We start from the raw sequence: 24,969 nt of genomic DNA, 5'->3' as shown, positions 1-24,969 counted from the left end.
CCTTTAGCTATATATCCATTGGATTGCATCATATAGATGATCTCTTCAAGATAACAATTCAAGAATGCTGACATGACACCTATTTGCCAGAACTCGTAACCAAGAGATGTCGCAATGAATAACAATATGCTTGTAGCTCCCCAAACATATCCGCTCTGTGGAGGCTCCAAGATTGGCACGTTATAGCCAAAAGAAAATATCTTCTTTTTGGAAATACATTGGGCAGAGACTCGAGTTTCATTTGTCCAACTATATATGCATAAGGTAATAATATAAACATTTACAATTAGTGGGCCAAAACATTTTGAATTATGAAAGTTTACCAAAAACAACTAAAGAACACTACGATTTGGTACATATGAGAGGTTAGTTACAAAATAACAGTTCCTAAAAAAAGTAAATCGGTGAACTTGACCCCCTTCATGTCTGTCATACATAATACTAAACATCAGAATTTTCACAGTAAAAAGTATCATCTAGCAGAATCCTTTAAGTCTTCCTACTCCTTGTGTGATCTTGAGAAGGAAAGATAAATGGAGTAAGTTCACAGAACTTAGTAAGTTCCAGGGTGGAGACCAAATAAATAAACCTTTCCTCCTTAGATAACTATGTGTTAGACAAACAAATAAACCTTTTCTCCTCAGTGGTAAACACAATTCGCCCAATGGCGAAGACAAAACTTGCATAGATTCATAATAGACTAAGTTTTTTTGGCGCATACAAGACGTCCATACATTCATGTAGATAACCTTCTTTGTGTTAGCCAAACCTGGGTCCGCTTTCAGAGACCAATGATTCCTTTCATTTCCTTTTCCATACTAGCCAATTTGGTTTGCAATGTACCTACGTTACCAGAGGCTACATAACCATTATTCATGTACCGCGATCTGTCAGTTCAATACACTTTGTATCGAAGGCAACACCATGAATTCATTACAGAGTCATGTTTCATGTACCACGATCTGCCAATTCAATGGATATTCCATCAAAGGCAACACCATGAATCATTTTCTTTATTTTGACAATATGGTTCTTTTTTTATAGTGATAGGGGAATGACTGAACACAAAGTAAGGTTTTTCATCATTTTTACAAGCATGCAAGACTAGACTTTTCACCGAACAGGTGAACTTACCTTAAAACAGACATGAACAGAAGTACGATACACACATGGGGTATAAATGAACTCACCAAAAAATACAACGAGGCTTAGATCACAAGTCCCTTGCCTTCATCTCGAGAGCTTTTGGAGTCTCTTGAGTAGGTATCAAATATTAAAAGAGTTTTCTAAATACAATGAACCCATAACCTTCAACCCATCATTAGTTCTAGAGCTTTCTCGAGTGTTGCAGAAAGAATTCAGAGAGAAAATAAAGTTTTCCAAAGAAAGCACAAAGCTTGTTCAAGAAGCCAATACTAGCTTTATACAAGCATGCACGGGGGAAAAACTTAGTGGGCAAGTTCATTCTCCCCTCTACCCCTCTTTCGACAATTGTGACTATTAACTTTCTCTCTCTTCTTAAATGCGTATCCCCTTAACATCAGATATCTTGTCTCATTCTAACTAACCCTCTCTAGGCTAACTATCTAGTTCAACCAAAATAATAAGACTAACCATACGAAGAAATAAACACTAATCATTTATCAATTGGAGTAGCATGTACTTTGTAAAGTAGCTTCGCCACCCACCAGGCTCGCCTTAACATGGACTTCACCCGAGGGCATACTCATAGTCCTCAAGCACTTAACAGGTTCTTAACATTTTATTTGCTTAGAGTTTATTCTAGAAGCTATCTCTATAAATAATACTCAAATGCCCTAGACTAAATTAGGCGGGATGTTACAATTCTCCCCTCACTTAGGGAATTTTGTCCCCAAAATTCATACCTGAAAATAATTGCAGGTAGTGTTTTCTCATTATGCTTTCCCTTTCCCAAGTGGTTTCTTCATTATTGTGATTTCTCCATAGTACTTCACTAAGGGAATCATTTTATTCCTTAACCAAAATACGGATTATCTCTTCCTCGTAAGACAAATTTGGCTCAACTTCATGCTCTTTGATTTGTACCACATACTAAGGGTTGGATCTGTACCTTCGTAGCATTAATATATGGAACACATCCTGAATCTTTGATAATTCAAGAGACAATGCCAACCTATATGCCACTGGACCAAATTTGTCCAAAATCTCATATGGTCTTACAAATCTGGGGCTTCGCTTCCCTTTTTGACCGAAGCGTATAATCCTCTTCCAAATGCAAACTTTCAGGAATACCTTATCTCCTACCTCAAAGGAGATTTATTTCCTTTTTAAGTCGGCATAAGACTTTTTTATCTTGAGTAGCATTCAAGTAATTGCGAATGACAGTTACATTTTCTTCCGTTTCACACACTAGGTCCGGTCCCACAATTTTTCTTTCGCTTAGCTCTGTCCAATAAGTTGGCGTTTTACACCTTCTACCATATAGGGCTTCAAAGGGAGACATTTTAAACTGGCATGATAATTATTGTAAGTGAATTCAATCAAGGGAACGAATTTTTCCCAATTTATCTCGAAACCAATTACACAACAGTGCATCATGTATTCTACTACTTGAATCACTCTTTCAGATTGGTCAACTATCTAAGGATGGAATATAGTACTAAATCTTAGTTTGGTCCCCAGTGATTGATGTAATTGTTTTTAAAATCTTGAAGTAAACCTCAGATATCTATTAGACACAATGGATAATGGCACTCCATGGAGGCGTACCACTTCAACAATATATAATTCAGCCAGCATTTCCATGGAATATGTGGTGTTCACTGGCAGGAAATATGATAACTTTGTGAGCCGATCTACTACCAGCCAAACAGAATTCTTCTTGAAAGGACTAAGGGCTAATCCAGAAACAAAGTCCATAGTGATCCTATCTCATTTCTATTTAAGGATTTCTAAAGGGTACAACTTTCCTAAAGGAACTTGATGCTCTGGCTTTACTCTTTGACACGTTAGACATGTGGAAACATATTCCGAGATTTCCCTCTTCATACCAGGCCACCAATAAGAGTCTCTCAAATATCTATACATCTTGATGCTACCAAGGTAAAGCCAAAAAGGTCCTTGGTGAGCTTCCCTCAATAATTCCTTTCTCAAATAATTTCCCACCGGTGCAAATACTCGGTTCCTAAATCTAAGTTCAACATCCTTACCCACACTAAAGTGTGTTACTTTGCCTAACGTCATCTTTTGCTTGTATCTTTCACACTGGACATCATTTCTTTGTTCCTTCAGAATTTGCGAAAGGTGGGTTAGCTTCACTATAAACTCTACCATTAATACTCCAATATCAGACATTGTTACTTTAGCTCGTAGGGACAACAAGTCCACCCTAGTTTCTTTCTCCAGCATCTGCCACCATATTCGCCTTCCTTGGATGATACTCGATGATTAGGTCATAATCTTTTAATATTTCTAACCATCTCCTTTGGCGTAAATTCAATTCCTTTTGGGTCATTAGGTACTTGAAAATTTTATGATCAGAAAAGATGTGGCACCTTTCTCCGTAGAGATAGTGCCTCAAAAGCTTTAGTGCCAAAACTACAGCTGCCAACTCCAGATCATGCGTGGGGTAATTCTTTTCATGAAATTTTAATTGGCGCTAAGTATATGCTTTAACCTTCCTTTTTGCATAAGGAAACATCCTAACCCATTCAAGGACGTATTTATATATACTATATAATCAATGTCAGGCTCAAGCTGAGCCAGCAGTAAAGTGTCAGTTTGAACCATCTTTAGCCTTTTGAAGCTTTACTAACACTCATCACTGCAAGTAAATTTCTCTTATTTCTTCAATAGTTTGGTAAGGGTGAGGTTATATCAGAGAACCCCTTCACAAATCTCCTACAGTACTCAGCCAATCTTAGGAAACTACAAACCTCTGTAACATTCTTGGGCAGATTCCATCCAAGGATTACCTTTAACTTGGTGGGATCCACCTTGATACATTTCGCCGAAATCAAGTGACCTAGGAAATGCACTTCTTTTAACCAAAATTCACACTTACTAAACTTAGCATACAACTGATGCTCGCGTAAGGTCCTTAATATGATTCTGAAGCGTTCTTCATGATCCTGCTCGTTTTTAGAAGAGACCAATATATAATCAATAAAGGCCACTACAAATTGGTCCAAGTATGGCTAAAATACTTTGTTCATTAGATCCATGAACACTACCAGTGCGTTGGTTAACCCAAATGACATTACTAAGAACTCATAGTGTCTACGTGTTATAGGGAAGAAGACTAAGTTAATCTACTTTGTAATCTCATCAATCTTTATTTTTTTTAGTTGTTTAGGGAGTTCAAATGAAATACAAGATTTTGCTAAAAAAAGGCATCCAATTTTAAGAATGAAAAATAGTCCATACCTTGATCTAAATGTCATCTTAGGTAATCATTGTTCTTAATTTTTATATGATAATATCTAGACCTCAAGTCAATCTTAGAGAACACCGCAGCTCCACTTAATTGATCAAATAAGTCTTTGATTCTTGGTAAAAGGTACTTATTCTCAATGGTGACCTTATTCAATTGGCTATAGTATATGCATAAACGTAAAGATCCATCATTCTTTTTGATAAACAAAATCGGTGCACCCCAAGGATATGCACTAGGTCTAATGAAGTCTTTACTCAACAGGTCTTGTAATTGCTCCTTTAACTCCTTAAGCTCTACTGGCGCCATCCTATAGGGCGTACATGATATAGAAGCTGTTCCAAGCTCCAACTCTATTGAAAACTCTATCTCCCTTTCCTTAGGCATACCAGGTAGTTCCTTAAGGAATATGTCCATAAATTCTCTTATTATGGGCACTTGGCTGATTTTGCTCTTTGGCTTAGGTGTGTTCATGATATACACCATGTAGGCATCTGTACCTAGAGCAATCAATTTACTGGTGAACACTGCAAAAATACTCTTTCCCTCTAATTTTTACTTTTTCCTTGTCAAAAATATTTCTTTTCCTCCAAACTAGCCAGGCGCACTATTCTAAACTGATAATAGACTATAGCATTATGCCTAGTCAATCAACCTAATCCTAATATAGCATCAAATTCGTGAAAACTGAAGAGAAGCAAGTCTGTTTAAAACACGTACTCACCTACAGCTACAGGGCAATTTCTTATCAACTTGTTTACTACAGTGCTTTGCCTCAAGGGGTTCGTTACTAATACGTTAGTCTCAGAACATTCTCTATGATCTTAGTACATATATAAGAATAAGTAGATCTAGGGTCAATGAAAGCATAAATATCATTATCGAGGAAAGAAAAATTACTAGTAATGACCTCTAGTAAGTTCGCGTCTTCCTTGGCTTTCATCACATAAGCTCGTCTTGACGTACCAAAACTAGGTCTACCAAAAAATTTCCTTTGCGACCCTTGCATTGAACTAGACTTAGCCACCATTTCCATTCTATTCTTAGGTTGGCACTTCGAAAGGCTTCTAACTGATTGATTTGTAGTATACTCAGATTTGGTGGGGCAATTCTTTATCATGTGGTCCCTAGACCCAGAACTATAACACCCTCCTTTCTTCTTTCACACTCTTCTACATGACTTCTTCTACAGAATTCACATCCCTTTTTCCTTATTCGGAAATCGCTAGAGCTGGCCGTAGATGCAGTCAACCTATAGGATCCCTCTTGTCTATAACCAGTAGAGTGTGACTTTTTTCTCGAAGTTGGATAGGGCGATCCTTTGTTTCTTAAAGCCCGAGGGAGGTGGAGGACTAGATCTTCCTCTCTTCATTTTTTTTCACATAATTCTTGCTCTTCTCTTTGAGAATCGACTCCATCTTATGAGTTGTGGTCATTATTTTAAACAATGTCTTACATTGAGAGGCTGCCACCAGGGCGTGAAGTTCATCTCTAAGTCCCTACTCGAATTTTTTGCACATGCCTTTATCCGTTGGGAACATATTCTTGGCGTACCTATTAAGCAGCAAAAATTTGGGTTCATATTCCAATATGGACATTTTTCCTTGCTTTATATATAGGAAGTACTTATTCATCTGCTTAACGAACATCGAGTTAACGTACTTCTCACGAAACTTCTTTAAAAAGAATTCTCAATCAATCAGATGTTCAGGGGTAACACTAGTCACATTTTCCTACCATTGATACACTTCTTCTTCTAATAAGGATATGACGCATCTGAGGCTATCCTCTTGGCCACACTTTAACTCTTTCATAACCCTTGCTAATTGATATAACCATTGTTTGACCATAATGGGATCGTCTCACTTGCCTCCCAAAAAATCCTTTTCCCCCTAGTCTGAATCTCTTGGACTGGATTAGACTTAGGGGAGCTATAGTTGGTGTAGAAGTAGGTATGAGTGTAGGTGGTGCGGGACGTACAATGTTGCGACTGAGGTTATGGTTGCGGTTATTGCTGTTGTTCAGACTCCTAAATGCATTCCCAACATTCCCAACATTATTGTTATTGGTTGTACTAGTCTGTTCTTGGGTGGGGACGTGGCTCTCCATATCCTCACCGGTCACTTATCTCGAACCTCTTTAGCTACAAAAAAAAACTATCTTAGCACAAATCATTAGAGACTAATCCAGAGGAGTACTATGCATGATAGGGGTATGGCACTACATTCGATTTATCCAAGAATTGATTAAATTGAGGCTCTGATACCAAAAGCTTGCAGCGCCGCCAAACCTGTACCCCCGTCCCCTTCCCACCCTCAGTGGAGGCTACAGGACTGGCGTGTTACAACCAAAAGAAAATCTCTTCTTTTTGGAAATACATTAGGCGAAGACTCAAGTTTCATTTGTTCAACTAGATATACGTAAGGTAATAATATTAAACATTTACAATTAGTGGGCCAAAATATTTTGAATTATGATATTTTTACCAAAAACAACTAGATAACACTACAATTGGGCATATATGAGAATTTAGTTACAAAATAACAGTTCTTAAAAAAAAGTAAATCGGTGAACTCGTCCCCCTTTATTTTTATCATGCATAGTACTAAACATCAGAATTCTCACAGCAAAAAGTATCCTCTAATGGAATCATTTAAGTCTTTCTACTCCTTGGCGGAATCATAAAACTTAGTGAATTCCAGGATGGACACTCGGATAACTATGTGTCAGACAAACAAATAGACCCTTCCTCTTCAGTGGTAAACACAATTCGCCCATTAAAAAAAAACCAAACTTGCACAGATTCATAACAAACTAAGCTTTTTGGCACATACACTATGTCCATACATCCATGCAGACAACCTTCTTTGTGTTAGCCAAACCTGAGTTCATTTTCAGAGAACAATCATTCTTTTCATTTCCTTTGTCATACTATCTAATCTGGTCCGCAATATACTTATCTTACCAGAGGTTACATAACCATTATTCATGTACCACGATCTGCCAGTTCAATGCATTTTGCATCGAAGGCAACGTCATGAATTCATTATAGAGTCATGTTTTATGTACCACGATCTACCAGTTCAATGGATATTCCATCGAAGGCAACACCATAAATTCAGTATAGAGTCATATTTCATGTACCTCGATCTGCCAATTCAATGGATATTCTATCGAAGGCAATGCCATGAATCCTTTTCTTTATTTTGACCATATGGTTCCTTTTTCAGAGTGAAAGGCATAATGACTCAACATAGAGTAAGGTTTTTCATCACTTTCAGACACATGCAAAACTGGACTTTTTACCGAACAGGTGAGCTTACCTTGAACCAGACATGAACAAAAGCACGATACACACATGGGGTATAAATAAACTCACCAAAAAATACAACAAGGCTTAGACTGTAGGTCCCTTGCCTTTGTCTCGAGAGCTTTTAGTAGTCTCTTGAGCATGTATCAAATGTTAATAGAGTTTGTTGAATACAACAAACCCAAAACCTTCAAGTTATCCTTATTTCTAGAGTTTTCCTAGGTGTTGTAGAGAGAATTATAGAGAAAATAAAGTTTGCCAAAGAAAGCACAAAGCTTGGTCAGAAAGCCAATACTGGCTTTATATAGGCATACATGGGGAAAAAACTTAGTGGGAAAGTTCACTCTCCCCACTATTCCTCCTTCAATAATTGTGACTAGTAACTTTCTCTCTCTTTTTAAATGTTTATCCCCTCAATATCAGATATCTCGTCTCATTCTAACTAACCCTCTCCAGGCCAAATTATCTAGTTCAAACAAAATAATAAGACTAACCATATGAAGAAATAAGCACTAATCGTCTATCAGATGGGATGGCATGTACTCTGTAAAGTAGTTTTGTCAACCATTAAGCTTGCCTTAACATGGACTTCACCCGAAGGCGTACTCATAGTCCATAAGCACTTAGCGAGTTCTTACCATTTTATTTGCTTAGAGTTTATTCTATAAACATGTTTCTATAAAGAGTACTCAAATACCCTAGGCTACATCGGGCGAGATGTTACAATGCAATTTAACTTGAGCATGACAACTAGAGAAAAGGTTTCATCATAATTGATACATTCTTTTTGAGTATAACATTTTGCTACAAGTTTGACCTTGTAAGTTTTCACTTTTCCATCCACATTTCTTTTCTTCTTGTAGATCCACTTACACCCTATGAGTTTTATCAGTTTCGGTAAGTCTACAAGTTCCCACACTGAGTTGGAATCCATAAAAACCATTTCAGCTTTCATAGTTATTTCCTAAAGCTTGGATTCAATACTTTGCATCGCTTAATCATATGTGAGTGGGCCATTATCTTCCTATTTGTCATACTCAGTGTTTAAAACACTTCTGCCAAAGTAGAAGAACTCAAGCCTGCTAAAGATCCTTCCAGTACAACATAGCACTTGTAACAACCCAATATTGACCCTAATCGGACATAGTGGTTTCGGGACCATAAATTCGAGTCAAAAAATATCTTAATATTATTTCGTGAGTTTATTATGTGTGAATTTGATTGTGTGAAATTTTCGTGTTTTAATTTCGTCATTTAAGTGTCCAATTTAATAAAAATGGCTTAATCGCGTAAGATAAAAATTTAAAGGTTAAATCTAAAAGCACCTAAATGTTGTTGTATTTTTAAATGGGAGGATTTATGATGCAATAAGACCAAAAGTTAGATAGTGGGCAGCATTTGACAAAATTAACCTTAATATATATGTTATACATAATTATTATTAAAAGGTTAATATAGTAATAAGGTAAATATTAACATTATAATAAAAATAAGTCATAAAAAGATGAATATGTTCATATTTGTTAGCTGAATATTGAAAAGGAAGAAACCATCCATGGCTTCTTAATTTTCGGCACTTCCTTAGCTTGATTTAGGTATGTTTTGGTTTCGATTTTTGATGATTTATACGTTTTTGTGATCGTTGCTTCGTGTTCTATCTAGCCCATGCTTTAATTTTAGAATTTGATGGTGATTTTGAGATATTCCATTGATGAATACTTGATCTTTGTGATAGTTGATGATGAAATATGAAAGATATGTGCAAGATTAACATGTTTTGTCTTTGAATTTTTGGTGAAATTGAGTAATTAGGGCTAAATTGTGAAAATAAATTTTTGAGGGACTAAAATGTAAAATAAATGAAATGTGGGGACTTTTATGAAGCTTATGAATATTCGTCCTTACCATAGTGTGTGCAAATTTTGTGTATTTTGTGTTTTATGCAATAGAGATTAAATTGCAAAAAGTGTAAAATGTCAGGGGCAAATGGTAATTTTCCCATTTATGTGTTTTTGGATTAAATTGAATGATTTGATGAATAAAAAGGCTAAATTTGAATATGTTTAGATCAAGAAACGAAGAAAACGGAGTTAGATCGAGGGAAATCGAAAGTAGCCGAGTAGTCGACTGAGTCCGTCGATTTCCGAGGTAAGTCTAATAGCAATTTAAATGTTATCAAATTGGAATTTATATATATATATATATATATATATCATACACTAGTAAGCTGGAAGTAAAAGTATTTAAATTGAATACAACTTTGAGATTTTTCTACATGATAGCCGAACATAGGAATTGATTTTGGTAGGTTGATATTAAAGGTATAAATTACATGTATATTAGCTAAAGTATACTTTAAGTTCAATGATATGAAACTAATAGAAGAATATATGCATGGACATGTAAATCGAATGCAAGATTAAACTTGTTTGAGCCGAATTTGATGTGTAATTTCATATATATGTGGTTCGAATAAATATATATAAAAATATATTCAAGTTCTTAAGTTGAATTTAATATATAAATTTCTTATACATATGTGGTTCAAACATAGATTGTAAAATCTCTTGAGCCGAATTTGATGTATACATTATATATATATGTGGTTCGAATATAGGTTACAAATTCATTGAGCTGAATTTAATGTTTTGAACTAAACATATGAGGTTCGAATGTAATATATAAGTTCTTTGAGCTAAACTTAATGTTATGAATTATATATACTTATTCATGTGGATCGAATATATGATTTGAGTTTCTAAAAAGGATTTATGTGAATCATAAAGCATTATATGAAAGATTAATTCTGTATCTGAGTTATTTAGGCTCTGTGCTTAGCAGACTTAATGCTAGTGAAATAATTCAGACTTTACGTCTAGCAAGCTTAGTGCCAGTGAAATAATTCAGACTTTACATCTAGCAGGCTTAATGCTGGTGAAATATTTCAGACTTTACGTCTAGCAGGCTTAATGCCGGTGTTCTGAATCAAGCTTTAAGCCTAGCAGGCTACATGCCGGTGAATCATTTTAAAATATGTGATTAGTAAATTCTTTTTCAATGTAATAACTAATGGATTATGAAATTATGATAATCAGGTATGTGTTATTTTTCTCTTATTTGATATTAGGTAAGTACATTGATTGATTGTAAAATATATATATATTGAGCTATATATTTATATGTATTTGATGAGTATACATATTCAGTTATCTGCAAATGGTAGGTACAAATTTGTGAGTTTATATCATGTTTAATTATTATGAATAAAAGGTCTTGAGGTTAATAAACGTTTTGATGGTATCTATAAATGGTATTTGCAGCTTAGTAAATTTATTTAAGAAATTATATGATTCATATTTTATTTATGTATTTCTTAAGACTTACTAAGCTAAGGTAGCTTACTTTGTATTTTTGTTTACTTTTGTTTTATAGATTTTAGAGATTGTTACGAGATCGGAGATTCGTCAGTAAAGCTCGTCACACTATCAAATAACTATGGTATTTTATAAGTTGAAACTTAATTTGGATTATGGCATGTATAGACTAGTTTGAACTTTGTTTAAATTCAAATGTGTATATACTAAAGCCATGCGAAAATGGCTTAGTTATCTTGTGGTGTTCGGTTTTGAATGAATGATGTCTAGGGCATATTTTGATTTGGGTTTAACATTGTATGAATAATAGTATATATGTATATATGTATGAAGATGTACCTGTAGTTGTTAATAATGAGTTTCTTTAGTCTTGTTATCAGGGTGAATGAATGTTGATATGCTTATTTATCTAATGATTTGGACTTGTGATTTAAACATAAAATTTGAATATGATACATTTAAATGTGCATGTTGAATGGAGTTGCTAGTTTATATGATTAATTCGATAAATGAATGGGTTTACCATTGAATATAATTTGATACTTGTTTTGCTGATAGCATATAATATCATGATATGTATTGGATGATTTATATGCATGATTCAAAAAATAAATGCTTAGTTACTTGGTAATGAATTTAAGCATAAACTTGGAAGTAGATCGAGTATGAGCATTCATGTACAAGTATAAAAATGGAGTTTATGCTTATGTCTAATATGGGCATGTTTTGTTGAGGTCATAGGTATAATTTGTATTCGGTAATGGTATGTAAAAATTTGATAGGTTAAATTCGGTTATATAGTCTTTGATATAAATGAATTTGATTATGGCATATAGTCGAATGGTTAGGTTTAGTCTTATTGAAGTTGATGTATTGAATAGTTATAATGTGGTGATTATGCATTTTTTTATTTTTTATTTATATAAATTCATGATAGGTTATTCGGCTATGAAATGAAATTTTTAGTAGTTACATTATACGACCTTTTTTTTATGTGAAAAGATGAATAAGCTTTTCGTTTTTACGCAATTTGATCTTAAATGGACAAGTATTAAATTTATGTTATATGCAACTATAAGTTTATGATGTATTAGTATATTTATATCTATATGCATTACCTAAGATAATTCGGTTGTTTTATGATAAAATGAGTTATGTACATGTAATAACAATAGAGAAGTTATTTACAACCATATCTTAATGTTACTATATGATTAAATTTTAAACATTATGCATTTCATTTAAATGTTAAATGATTGTGTTCTATCATGCTATGTTCGGTAATGCTTCGTAACCGTAATCCGGCGACGAATATGGGTTAGGGGTGTTACAGCACCTTATGATACTGATCGTTTACAGGTCTACTATTAGGAGTTGGTTCTGAAACCATTTCCATAAGACTTTGTGTATTTCCTGAAAGTTCCTCGAGTATTTCTTTATTTCGAAGTTTGAAGTAATTCATATAACTTTCCTCAAGGAAAGTAGCTTAAATTGACACTATCACTGTTTGCTCTTTTGGATTATAAAACAAACCACCCTTGCAATAATATTAGTTGATTTTAAAATATATATATAATTTAATCCTTTTATAATTTAATTATATTTAATTAACTCGTTACACAAATTTAATAAAAAAATTTATATATAATACAGGCAAAATAAACATATTATAAATACACAGATATAAAACTTTTACATAACAAGTTTATATAAATAATATCATATTTTAATTAAGAGTATTGCATTAAAAGTAATGTAAATTACATTAAACTGTTTTTAACCTTTAAATAGATCAGATGGTCTTTATCAAATTTAATCCAATATGAAATAAGTTTACCGAGTAATCCGACAGTTTGATTGAAATGGTAGGTGGTGGTGAAACCCCCGACAGATGCAATGTTTAGAGCAGTTTGGCATTTCTCCAGATCAGTGGAAACAAAACACCATTCTACGATGGTTTACCTGCTTTCAAAATGGGGACCATTTGCCTTGTTCTATATGAAACGGAAAGGAAACAAATTTTATCATCTTATATATTTAACTTTTTCCCCACATATTTCAGTAACAAACGCAATCAATGTTTCAAAAATATTGTGCTTTTTATATATTTTTTTAATATTTAAGTCAATAATAAGTTAATTTAATCGGTAATATTTAATCACTTGCATAACTTATTTTTAGTAAAGAGAGAAAAATTCTTACTTATTTTGTACAAGAATTATTACTCATCTTTATGGTTTCAAGTTTAAATTTGTATTAATTATTTTTATTTTATGTCGAACTATTGCAATTCATATGTAATAAATAAGTTCTTTTCTTATGTTATTTCACTAGTAGCCAAATGAGGCCCGATAACATTTTTACGTTTCATCCTTTGAATTCGGGTTATGTAAAAGTGTGATGATATAGCATTTTAAGATTATGTCACAACATCATCGGAAACTTAAAATATATATTTAATTTTTTTATTTTATATATTATATATTGTTTTTTAATTTTTAGGTGATGACATGACACAATTACAAAGTGTCACATCATCATACTTTTAAAGAATTAAAATTCAAGTGTCAAAGAGACCTAATTATCAATTACCAAAGTAGATCTAACTACATAAAGTGAACCAAAAAAGTACATGTATTATAGTGAACATAGTTGTTAAATTTACAGAACGAAAATTGCATTTTATAATTTATTTTATATTCAATTTTTTCTAATAAAATGATGATTTTTTATATGTGAAAAATCTTAAAAATTAAGTTTATAAAACATACAACTTTTATATGTCATAAATGTCATTTGTTTTAAAGCTTTTTTTCCCTTTTTATTTGTTTTATTGTCTATGTTTGGGGTTTGTAGCTATCTCTCTCAACAATGCTGTCATCAAAGTTTGAACGTGCGTCTCCCATTGGAAATGCAATGTGCCTATTATAAACTCATGAAAGAATCAATCTATTCATCAAAGTTAACTATACACTATATCAGTCATACATTATATAACAGCAAAACTCTCAACTTATTTACAACAATATTCTAACAGAGTCTAACAGACCCTAACTAATACAGTTACTCTAACATTCCCCCTCCAATATTTGGAGACAAAATGCTGGAAGCAACAACATTCATTCGATCCGAACATCGAGAAAAAGCTCCAATCGTCAATGGTTTAGTCAACACATCAACCACTTGATCACACCCAGGAACAAAATTCACACAAAGCTGATCACTCAGAACATTTTCACGAACAAAATGAATGTCCAACTCCACATGTTTCACTCTAGCATACAACATAGGATTAGCAGCTAAGGAGAATGCACTAGAATTATCACACCAAATAATTGGTGTACCACTGAGCTTTAAGCCTATCTCAATCAACAGAGAATGAAACCACGTCAATTCAGATGTCGCATTAGCTAAACTTTGATATTCAGCTTCCGTAGTAGACCGAGATACAACAATCTGTTTCTTGGACATCCAACCCACAATATTATCACCAAGATATACACAAAACCCAGAAGTAAACTTGCGATCTTTAATCTAACTAGCACAATCCCCATCACTAAAACAAGTTAAACACATACTTGATGCTTGAAATAATAACCCATAATCAATTGTACCCTTAACATACCGTAAGATACGTTTCACAACTCTCCAATGTGCATAATGAGGTTCATGCATACTGACTCAATTTATTGATAGCAAAGGACAAATCAAGACGAGTTAAATATAAATACTACAGACTGACTACAACCTGGCGATAAAGAGTACCATCTGACAACGGCGGCCCAACAAAGGATGTAAGAGTTGGTGAACTTACCATAGGAGTGTTCACTGGCTTGCCTTTCATCATGTTAGCACATTCTAGCAATTCATGAGCGTATTTTTACCGAGACACATGTATCCTATCCGGATGTCTCAACACCTCAAGCCCAAGAAAGAAACTTAGCTCTCTAAATCTTTAAGAGAAAATTGATCATCAAGACAGGAAATAACAACATCTAATTCAGCACAATAACCACCTGTAACAATAATATCATCAACGTAGACAAGGAAATAAACACTTCCAGCATTCGTGTGCTTGTAAAATAAGGAAGAACCAACTCTTGAAGGCTTAAAATTCAGCTGTTGTACTAAAAAATTCCCCAACTTCTCAAACCAAGCCCTTGGGGCTTGTTTAAGACCACATATGGCCTTATTCAATTTACATGCCAAGGGCTGCCCATGATCATCAACCACTTCAAACCCAGAAGGCTGCTTCATGTAAATATCCTCAGCTAGGTCTCCATTTAAAAACGTATTATTCATGTCAACCTGTTGAACCTTCCACTTTTGTGACACAACTAAGGCAATAATTAGGAGCACAGTATTGGCTTTGACAACTAGAGTGAAAGCCTCATGATAGTCCAGTCCAGCTGCTTGAGAGAATCCTTGAGCAACCAAGCGAACCTTATTGCGTGCTACACCTCTATTAGAATTCTTCTTAATCTTGACAACCATTTGCATTCGACTAAAGACCGATTTATCGGTACTAGAACTAAATCCCATGTATGATTCTGAATTAAGGTTTGAAGCTCATCATTAACAGCTTGCTTCTAAGAAGGAATCACCATTGCCTCATGAATAGTTGAGGGCTCCACATAACTAACCATTACCATATACGCTTTCGGTTCGTAAATCCCAATTTTACTCATTGTCACCATGGGGTGACAATTCACTGAAGTAGGCCCCTGTTGCTCAACAACTGGCACTAAAGTACCTACTGGACTTATTGAAGTAGAGCCAAGAACACCATCTGAAGAAGAACCCAAGGCACTAGTATCACTAGCTGAACTAGATCTAGATTGTCCTGAAATCTCTGTGGTAGGAACCTTGAACACTGGCAATGTAGTAATAGCTCTCATGTACTGACCAGACTCGTTGTCAGTAAAAAATACTATAGAAGTAGACACTTGAGCAAATGGAGAGACATTTTCATCAAAACGAACATGCTGAGAAATGTAAACACGTCCAAACCGATCAACATATTTATATCCCTTGTGATTGGAAGCATAACCAAGAAATGTACAAAGGGCAGACCTATATTAGAGCTTTTTTCGATTATATGGTCAGAGAAGTGGATAGCAAAGACAACCAAAAACACGAAGCTAACGATAATCTAGTTTCTGACCAAAGAGCTGCTCGTGTGGAGATACACCGTTTAACACCTTTACTGGAAAAACATTCATGATGTGCACAGTAGTAGCAAATGCATCAGCTCAATAAGAGATGGGTAAGGAAGCTTGAGCTAACAACACCAGTCCTGTTTCAACAATCTGTCGATGACGACGTTCAACTAGGCCATTCTGCTCCGAGGTATGCGAACATGACATACGATGGACAATACCACATTGTTGAAGATACAAGTCAAAAGATCTAAACTCGCCACCTCCATCGATTTGAAGTTGTTTGAGTTTAACACCTAACTGTAACTCAACACATTTCTTGAAGGACATAAATGCAGAAAAAGCATCGGATTTCTTTTTAAGGAAATAGATCCAAGTGTGCTAAGAGAATGAATCAACAAATGACTAGTATTGATAAACAGAGGAGTAACAAGGAGTTGGTCCCCATACATCAACAACCACAAGTTCTAAAGGAGCATTATACACAGAAGTAGAAGAACCAAAGGGCAATTTATGCCATTTCCCAAGTTCACAAGCATTACACAACGAGTAATTCTTATGTCTAGATATTCTAATATTACAAGCATTCAAAACACTACTAAAAATACCATGTGATGAATGACCCAATCTTCGATGCCATATGTCAAATCTAGCATCTGACCACTACTATTGAAATGACTTTATATTAGATTTACTTACAACATTAAAAGTAAAGTCAGATTTAACATTATCAAATCGATACAGCCCATTCAACTCACTTCCACAAAGCAACGTCTGATGCATCTTCAGATTCTTGACATAACAACAGTTAGGATAAAACTAAAAAAAATACACCATTGTCCTTTGCAAACTTAGAAACAGACAATAAATTCTTACTAATATCAGGAACAAACAATAGGTCCTTAAGCAACAATGGACTAAAATCATTAGCCAAGATAGTCGAACCACCAACATGCGTAATAGGTATAAAGAGACCATTACCTATAATGACCTTACCTCCTCCATTGTACAAACGAGCATCTAAAAGTTTCACCAAGTCACTCGTCATGTGAGCAGTGGCATCACTATTTGGATACCACACCAGATCTACAACTGTAGAAGGACTAGCAAGCATAGGTGACCCAGTCGATTTCATAATGTGACTACCCATCTAAAAAGACGACTGAAATAAAAGACCAAATCAACGATGCACGTAGTCAGAATCATAAGTAGAAGAACCATGTAATGTCTAATCAACGACAGAAGGTATGTGAAACTAATAACTTAGGCCACAGTGAATTGGATCCATATCAGAAATTGAAGGCTGAATCTGCCGAAGTGGCCCACATACTGTTGGATCAGAAGCATAGTAAAGAGACTGCAGCCCAGACCAATGTGATCCACCATCCGTACAATACATATATGCAGTAATGGGATTTCGACCCATATGAGAAGCAGATCCAACCCAACTAGAATGCTCACTATCATCTCTCATACTAGGGTTTTCCCCTTCGCCATCGGATGCCGAATCATACTTGTAGAAACATCTTTGAGTAAGATGCCCAGACTTCCTACAGATCTAACATTTAGGTCTTGCACTACCACCACGTTGTCTTCGACCATGACGAGAAATTTGAGATCCTCGTGACGAACAACATATCTCTGGTGGTGATTTTTTTGGCATACGATGGAATGTTTTGTGCCAAAGAAGTCTTATTCACCACCGCAACATTTGCAAAAAATGACATCTGATATAAATACCCTTGTTACCAAGCCTCAGCATCTAGAAGAGCAGTTGGTGCTCTGCTCGTAGTGATAATCGACACCATGTGATCAAACTCCAGCGGTAAACCATTCAAAATAGTATATTGTTGTTCTTCCATTATTACTCGTTGACCACACCCTACCAAGGAATCACAGCGATGCTTGATTTCCGCTAAATAGGCAGACATGGACAACTCATTTTTCCAAACATTATGAAACAATGATCGATAGTGCATGGCCTTAGTGGTTGAGTGATACCCAATGATACGCATAAAAGCCTGCCACAACTAACAAGACGAACCATAATTCCCAACTAACTAATTATGCAACGATGGACTAACACTTGAAAGAAGTCAAATTGCAAGTGTGGAATCTTGTTGTTCATAGTGCACATACAGAGGATTCTCAATAGAGACACCATCTTCATCAACAAATATTCTTGGAGGAATAGGAACCGTCCCCTCTAGAAACATTTGCAAGTGATGTGTCTTAACAATCAACAGCACATGCTATTTCCAAGCCAAGAAGTTCCCATCATCCACCAGGACGGCCACCTTCTACGATGCAAGAGCCAAAAACTTATCTGTTACTAATTCCATCGACACCATAACTAACACAAAAACCTCTCAAGAAAAATATACTCTGATACCATATTATAAACTCATGAAAGAATCAATCTATTCATCAAAGTTAACTATGCACTATATCAGTCATACATTATATAACAACAGAACTCTCAACTGATTTACAACAATATTCTAACAGACCCTAACTAATACAGTTACTCTAATAGTGTCTCACCATTGCACTCAACACTGGTTGGTAAAAGGATTTTTTTTATACAATATTGAGGTAGGGGATGGAGATCACACGTTTAGAACCCATATCAAACAGGTTTCTAACAAGAGCTTTAACTGTCTTTTGTTTAGATTAGTATAATTACAATTTTAATGATTGATAATTTTTTCTTGGTACAATGATTTATAATTATAAAGACAATATATCTAAATTACAAATAAAATTAATTATTATAAATAAAAAATAGAATATTATTTAAACTAAAATAATTTTAGAAAGTGATACTTAGAACTTAAAAACTTAGAGTTCAAAGTGCCACCCTTAATTATTATAAATAAAGACTTCATTAGCCTAAAGAAAGGATAATTGTAATCAGTCTTTTTAATGTACAAAAATTGAAATTTAGAAGATGAGATAAAAGCGTTACTTTTTTTATTTTTTATATTGGATATAAAAGCATTAATTTTAAATCATGTTTCTTCATTCTTCAACAGCTATTAATTTCCCCCTTGCTGGTTTAGATATTAGAGTTTTTTTTAAAGTCATAGTTTCAAATAAATATAATGTCTAAGGGTCCGTTTGATTGTCAGTAAAATGTTTTCCGTAAAATGATTTCTGGAAAATGTTTTACTTTTCTGTAAAATGATTTGCTGAAAAATATTTTCTGGTGTTTGATTGAATCTGTGTAAAATATTTTCTGCTGTTTGGCAGATTTCCTGAAAATATTTTCCGAAAAAGTTGTTTTCACATATATTAATATATTAATAAATTTTTATATTTTAAATTGTTTTTACATATATTGCAATGATTTATTTATAAATAAATAAATCAAATTAAATATATAATAATACTCAATTATTAAAATATAAAAGCATTGCAAACTACTTCCGAAATTTACTAATTAGTAGTGAATCAATTGTAGTGATCTCCTGATGAAATTACGCTCAGCATAAAAGCAATTACGAGAAATGACTTTAATGCCAAAGTACAAGATAAATGGAACCAGTCATTACTTGGTATGAGGTTAATGCTTGCAATAGAGGGATCAACACAATTAGTTGGTAACTTCAAGAAATTGATTCGAGGTCAATTATTCTTCTGAATCATGAAATGGGAAAAAGAACAATAAAATTAATGATACTGAGACAATAAAAATTATAACAGATAGAGGATCGTTGATCTTGGTCTTCCAGATGTCGATGTTTGCACCAAAGATACGGCAACTCTCATTAACAGCCCATTACCGCACAATTATACACAAAAGCACCTGCCCGTGCCTTGACAGCAAGCACTTTCCACTCTTGTCCATCCCTGTTTCCCTCCTCTGGATTCCAAGAATGCAGAACAATTACTCCATCATCATGCCCTCCATGACTTCCAGCTCCTATTACTAGTAAACTGTTTCCGTATGCTTTAAATGCCAGCCCCCAACCGTAGGAAGAGTCCGCCCTCACAGGTAGTCTCTTCACAACACTCCATGAGTTATTAACCTTATTATATTTCTTAACTTCATTAGTTGCTTGATCAGCAGAGTAAAGCTGATTATTTACAACAGCAACTAAAGGAGGTGAACGCATAGCAGGATGAAATGTACCTGCATCGCGACCAGGGTACATATTTTCTATTCTCCTCCATGACCTTGTCTCAATATTGTACTCTTCACCACAAGTCAAACAATCTTTATGACTTGACAAGCCCCCAATCACATAAAACTTCCCATCCATAAAAAATCCCGAACATAGTTTACGCGGGAAGTTCATGTCGGGCAATGTTTGCCAAGTACCTACTTCAGAATTGTAAAGTTCAGCAGATTGTAGGACATTTCCATTCTTATCACTTCCCCCAGCAACAATGGCTATCTCCCCAAGGCTGCTAGAACAAAACAGACAACAAGGCAAATTCATTAGGGGGCATTTTGACCAATTGTGGGTAACCAAACTATACATCCAAATAGCAAATCCTGACAATTCACGACCAAATACAAGTAATTCACTCCCCACTGCAAGAGACTCCTTGTCAGCACAAGTAAAACAATCATCTCATGGAATCCTAGGTAATCTCATCCATTTCTGTCTCATAGGATCAAAAGCTTCCCAAAGCATCATATTACTGGTCAAGTAAACCCAGTGTTCAAACCTTTGTATTGCCAAGGGATAAAGGTACACTCCAGGTGCTAAAAACCCTTGTATTGCCTCAGGCAGAAGGGCCAAAAAAGCGTTCACCTAATTGAAGTAAGGTGAAATATGCATGCATATGCATATATGTATATGTATATGTGGTGCGTATATGTAAGGTTAAGCAATATAATTATGATAAAAACTTTTATCCAATTTATCTACAAGACAAGGAACTTTTTTATTGTTGGCCAATATGCAAAAGTTCCTATTGGTTCCATGTTTGTTGTTCAATACACCAATATTACAAAATAGAGTTTTAATAATATCCCATTTCTTACAAGTAAAGGTACATCTAATGAAAAATTTGAAAACAAAAGCAATTAAAGAGAACTTCAATTAGGCGGATTTTATATGCCCATCGCCTTACAAAAAAGCACGCCTACGCACAATAGGCGAACGCCTAATCAAATGTGTCTCGCCCAAAAGGGTCTGAGGTCCTTTGGTTGTCTGAAGCTAAGGTGCAAAAGCATAGGCACACCTTGAAAACACAGTATGGTTGAATAAATTAAGAATGCATCACTTCAGTACCATCTTCCTATGGTCAAATTAACAGATCATATAGACTCATAAAAAAATCAAGCCTGAGATTACACTGCCATTGATACGAATATACCCAGGAAAACCAAAAATGAGTAGATGTTGCAACAAAATCTGCATGAAAGCAGTATCAAGAACGCAAGCAATATTGCCTAAGACTAACTCAAATCAAAGCTTCAGCCCATTAATGTCCCTTTTTTATTCAAAAGACAACAAAAATCTATACCTCATCAACTTCCATTGAGAGATCATTCACACTTTGCCAAAGTAATCCTTTCAATCTTCCTTTCTTGAAATCTGAAAGATCAATAACAGGAAAGATTGGAATTTTTTGCCCAGTGCATGGCCAGATTAAGAAAAACAAAAATACCCAATTAAATCAACAAAGTGAAGACAGATAAATTACAACCCGGAAAGCGGGAAAAAAGAAAAAGAAAAGACCTGGTAGAGTTGAGGCTTGAGATTTGCGCTCAAGAGTTGGTGAAGCGAATTATACCCACAAATTGATCCATCTTTGAAACTTTTCTTTTCTTCTGTGCTTCCATTTTCTTTCCCAATTCCATCAGTTTTCTCCATTTTTTAATTCCCTCAATTATTGCTCTGAAATCAAAACATAGAAAAAAGGATGATGAACGTCGGTGTCTGGTGTTAAGAATCGGTGTTGGCTGATGGCAAGCAGAAGATCAGGTGTCAAGGATAGGGGAAGGGGAAGGGGAAGGGGAAGGGAAGATCAGTGTCTAAAATTTTCCTGAAAATGTCTTACCGAATTAGAAACGGTAAGACATTTTCCAAAATTAAAGGCTTCTTTTTCCCATGTTTGTAATTGGTTTTACGTGAGGAAAACATTTTCAGCCAAACAAAGAATGGAAAAGGCTGAAAACCTTTTCCGGAAAATGTTTTACTACAATCAAACAGACCCTAAGTCTTTTTCAGAATATTGAAACGGAATTCAACAATCAATCAAATTGCTGGACACGTTGCAGTTTTGAATAGGGTCATCTTAAATTCTTAACGGGTAAATTACACAAACATGTAAACTATTCAATTTTGTTTTTTTTAAGGTGACACTTAAAAAATTAGTATAATAATAAATTTAACCCTCAACTTTTATATATTGCATCAATTTAGTCATAACTTTAAATAAATTAACCCTCATCATTAAAAATTATCTCAATTTAATCCTAATTCTAAAAAATTCTAAAATAAAAAAAAACTAAAAATACATAAATATTTTAATAAATTTAATAAATTTTAAAAAATATATAATACATTATATTTTATATACGATAATAAGTTAATATATTTTTTATTTTTTATTTTGTTCTAACATTATACAAAGTAATTTTTTTAACTACTATTTTTTTTATTCAGAAAACCCTTAAACTCTCTACACTTCTCTCTTTAGTGTAACAAAAGAAATAAAAATAGTTCAATTAAACGTCTATTCCTCGACAATGGCACCAACAAGAAAACTTAGCTACAGTGATAACTAACTTAACTAACACTAAAAAAACTAAAACAAGAAGAAAAGTTGCTAGGAATTTTAAAATCTACTGATAAAAAAATGAAAATAAGAATCCCTAGAAAAGGAGAAAGAAAAAGCTAAGAGGAAACCTAAATAAAACTAAGCCTATACTAAGGTAATGTGACATTTTTTTCTCTCTCAGCCAAATTTTGACTTATATAGCAGCTATTCTGACCCAATTCTTGTGCCCAAAATACCCTTGAACGAGCCTTTAATGATTGGTGCTTCAAGTAGACAAAGATTATCTTTTTTGTCCATTTTTCCCTTCACGATATCGGTATCGTGATACTAAGGAAGAGGATGTCACGATACCTCAAACAATTTCAAACTAGGGGGACTGCTTTGAAGGTGGCCATCATGATACCCAAAGTGGATATCGCAATACCACTAAAAGGTGGTCTCCAGACTTGGGTCTATTGGAGGTATCACGATTCCAAGGTTTGGATATCGCAATATCCTCTCCTTTGGTGTCGTTCTTGCTCGATTTCAGCCTCCAACACGTCCTTACATCACTCAATCATAGTTTAGGGCCCCCAATGTCACTATTGGCCAAATTAGGTCTCAAAATGAGTAAAAACAAGATATACACTTATTAAATTAATATCTAAAAATTATGAAAAAGATGCTACTTTACTTGAGAATAAGTTCTTTAAGTATACCGAGAAAGACTAATTTGGCATATCAAATTACGACAGATCAACAATAGTGAAACACCCCTCGAAATGAGATCTTCCAACCTTAGGTGTTGAGTATAGTGGATGATCACAAGCCTCTTCCACGCAATGGGAAATTTGAGAGAACCCTCAAATTTCAGCTCAACTAGTATATATCTCTTGGGATTTAAATTGAATGAACTAACCCTTCCAAAGATGAGCTGCTCCGTTCCATCCCTTCGAACTACGTAGAAGAGTCCTAATTGGTTCTCTTCTTATCCATTTTATACATATGTTGAAACAACAACACGATTACCCATATATCTCGTTGCTCACACAATACGAGGAACCCAATTATTAACCACCAGGAACAACCAACCAATTGCCCGATACCAGACTATAAGCATTCAGGGGATCTTGAACAAAAGCACGGAGAGGAAGGTGAAAGCCTACCTTTAGAACATGCGAAGGAAAAAAACCCAAGCCTATCCCGACTGTAATTAGGCCCAAATACTTAAGTGATGTGACCCACTCAAAACACTAAAATCATACTTGGGATACCTCAAAAGGAGCCCTCTACACTTTAACACCTTTCACATTTATTGTTCAGTGGTTGTACATTTGAATTACAAATAGTGGCGAGTTCATCCACAACCCTAGACAAATAAGTTTTCCCCCTTGAGCCTAGAGCCGCCAAAGATGGCCTGTCACTAACAGCAGAAGACCTATTCTTGATGGTGAAGGTGATGGATAATGTAACACCCTCTACTCGACTCGATCACCAAGTTCGAGTATCGAATGCCACAACAACCCAAATAACTTAACACACACACATATATATATTCTAATCTAAATACAACCATATACAACTTATGCCATCAAATTTTCACTTAAAATATATACGCACATCATATTCATTCCAATTTCTTACAACTGACACTTTTATGATCTAATGGTTATTTGTAATTTACAATCCAACCATGTTTAGACTTAATCAACCCCAAATATAATGTGTGAGCTCTATGGGTGCCCCTTTATACATATGAACAACTATCGTGCTTCACGTAGTTCCCAGTAGAGTTTGGCTTGGTCTCTCTTAACTTCTGAGTCTTTATCTAACCTGCATTCAATCAGTAATTTTATAAGTTTGAAAGAACTTATTAAGATCCGCTTATAGAATTTAAGAAAAAATTGAGACTTCCAGCTTAGAGTTAAACTCCCAAAATTTCAAAGAAAAATTCATGAACTTAATTATCAATGACCATGTCTTATGTGTTCT

General features: G+C 34.5%; 1 protein-coding gene across 3 annotated transcripts; it reads right to left on the bottom strand.

Moving 5' to 3' along the window:
• Positions 1–19,793: 19,793 nt before the first annotated feature.
• LOC107954932 (F-box/kelch-repeat protein At5g60570) lies at positions 19,794–22,491 on the bottom strand. 3 transcript variants are annotated; one of them, XM_016890626.2, is made up of 3 exons: positions 21,954–22,491; positions 21,739–21,809; positions 19,794–20,667 (listed from the first exon to the last, which is right to left on the bottom strand). In XM_016890626.2, exons 2-3 carry the CDS (start codon positions 21,762–21,764, stop codon positions 20,028–20,030), a joined length of 666 nt encoding a protein of 221 aa, XP_016746115.1. In that variant the 5' UTR covers positions 21,765–21,809; positions 21,954–22,491; the 3' UTR covers positions 19,794–20,027. The 3 variants fall into 3 exon arrangements, with proteins under 3 accessions (XP_016746115.1, XP_016746114.1, XP_040952510.1); XM_016890625.2 differs by having other exon boundaries at positions 19,794–20,670; positions 21,954–22,440; XM_041096576.1 differs by having other exon boundaries at positions 19,794–21,809; positions 21,954–22,423.
• Between the last annotated feature and the right edge of the window lie 2,478 nt (positions 22,492–24,969).

This window comes from Gossypium hirsutum, chromosome D07 (assembly GCF_007990345.1).
Source record: "Gossypium hirsutum isolate 1008001.06 chromosome D07, Gossypium_hirsutum_v2.1, whole genome shotgun sequence".
Taxonomy (NCBI): Eukaryota; Viridiplantae; Streptophyta; class Magnoliopsida; order Malvales; family Malvaceae; genus Gossypium; species Gossypium hirsutum.
This window is presented reverse-complemented; position numbering and strand designations above follow the sequence as displayed.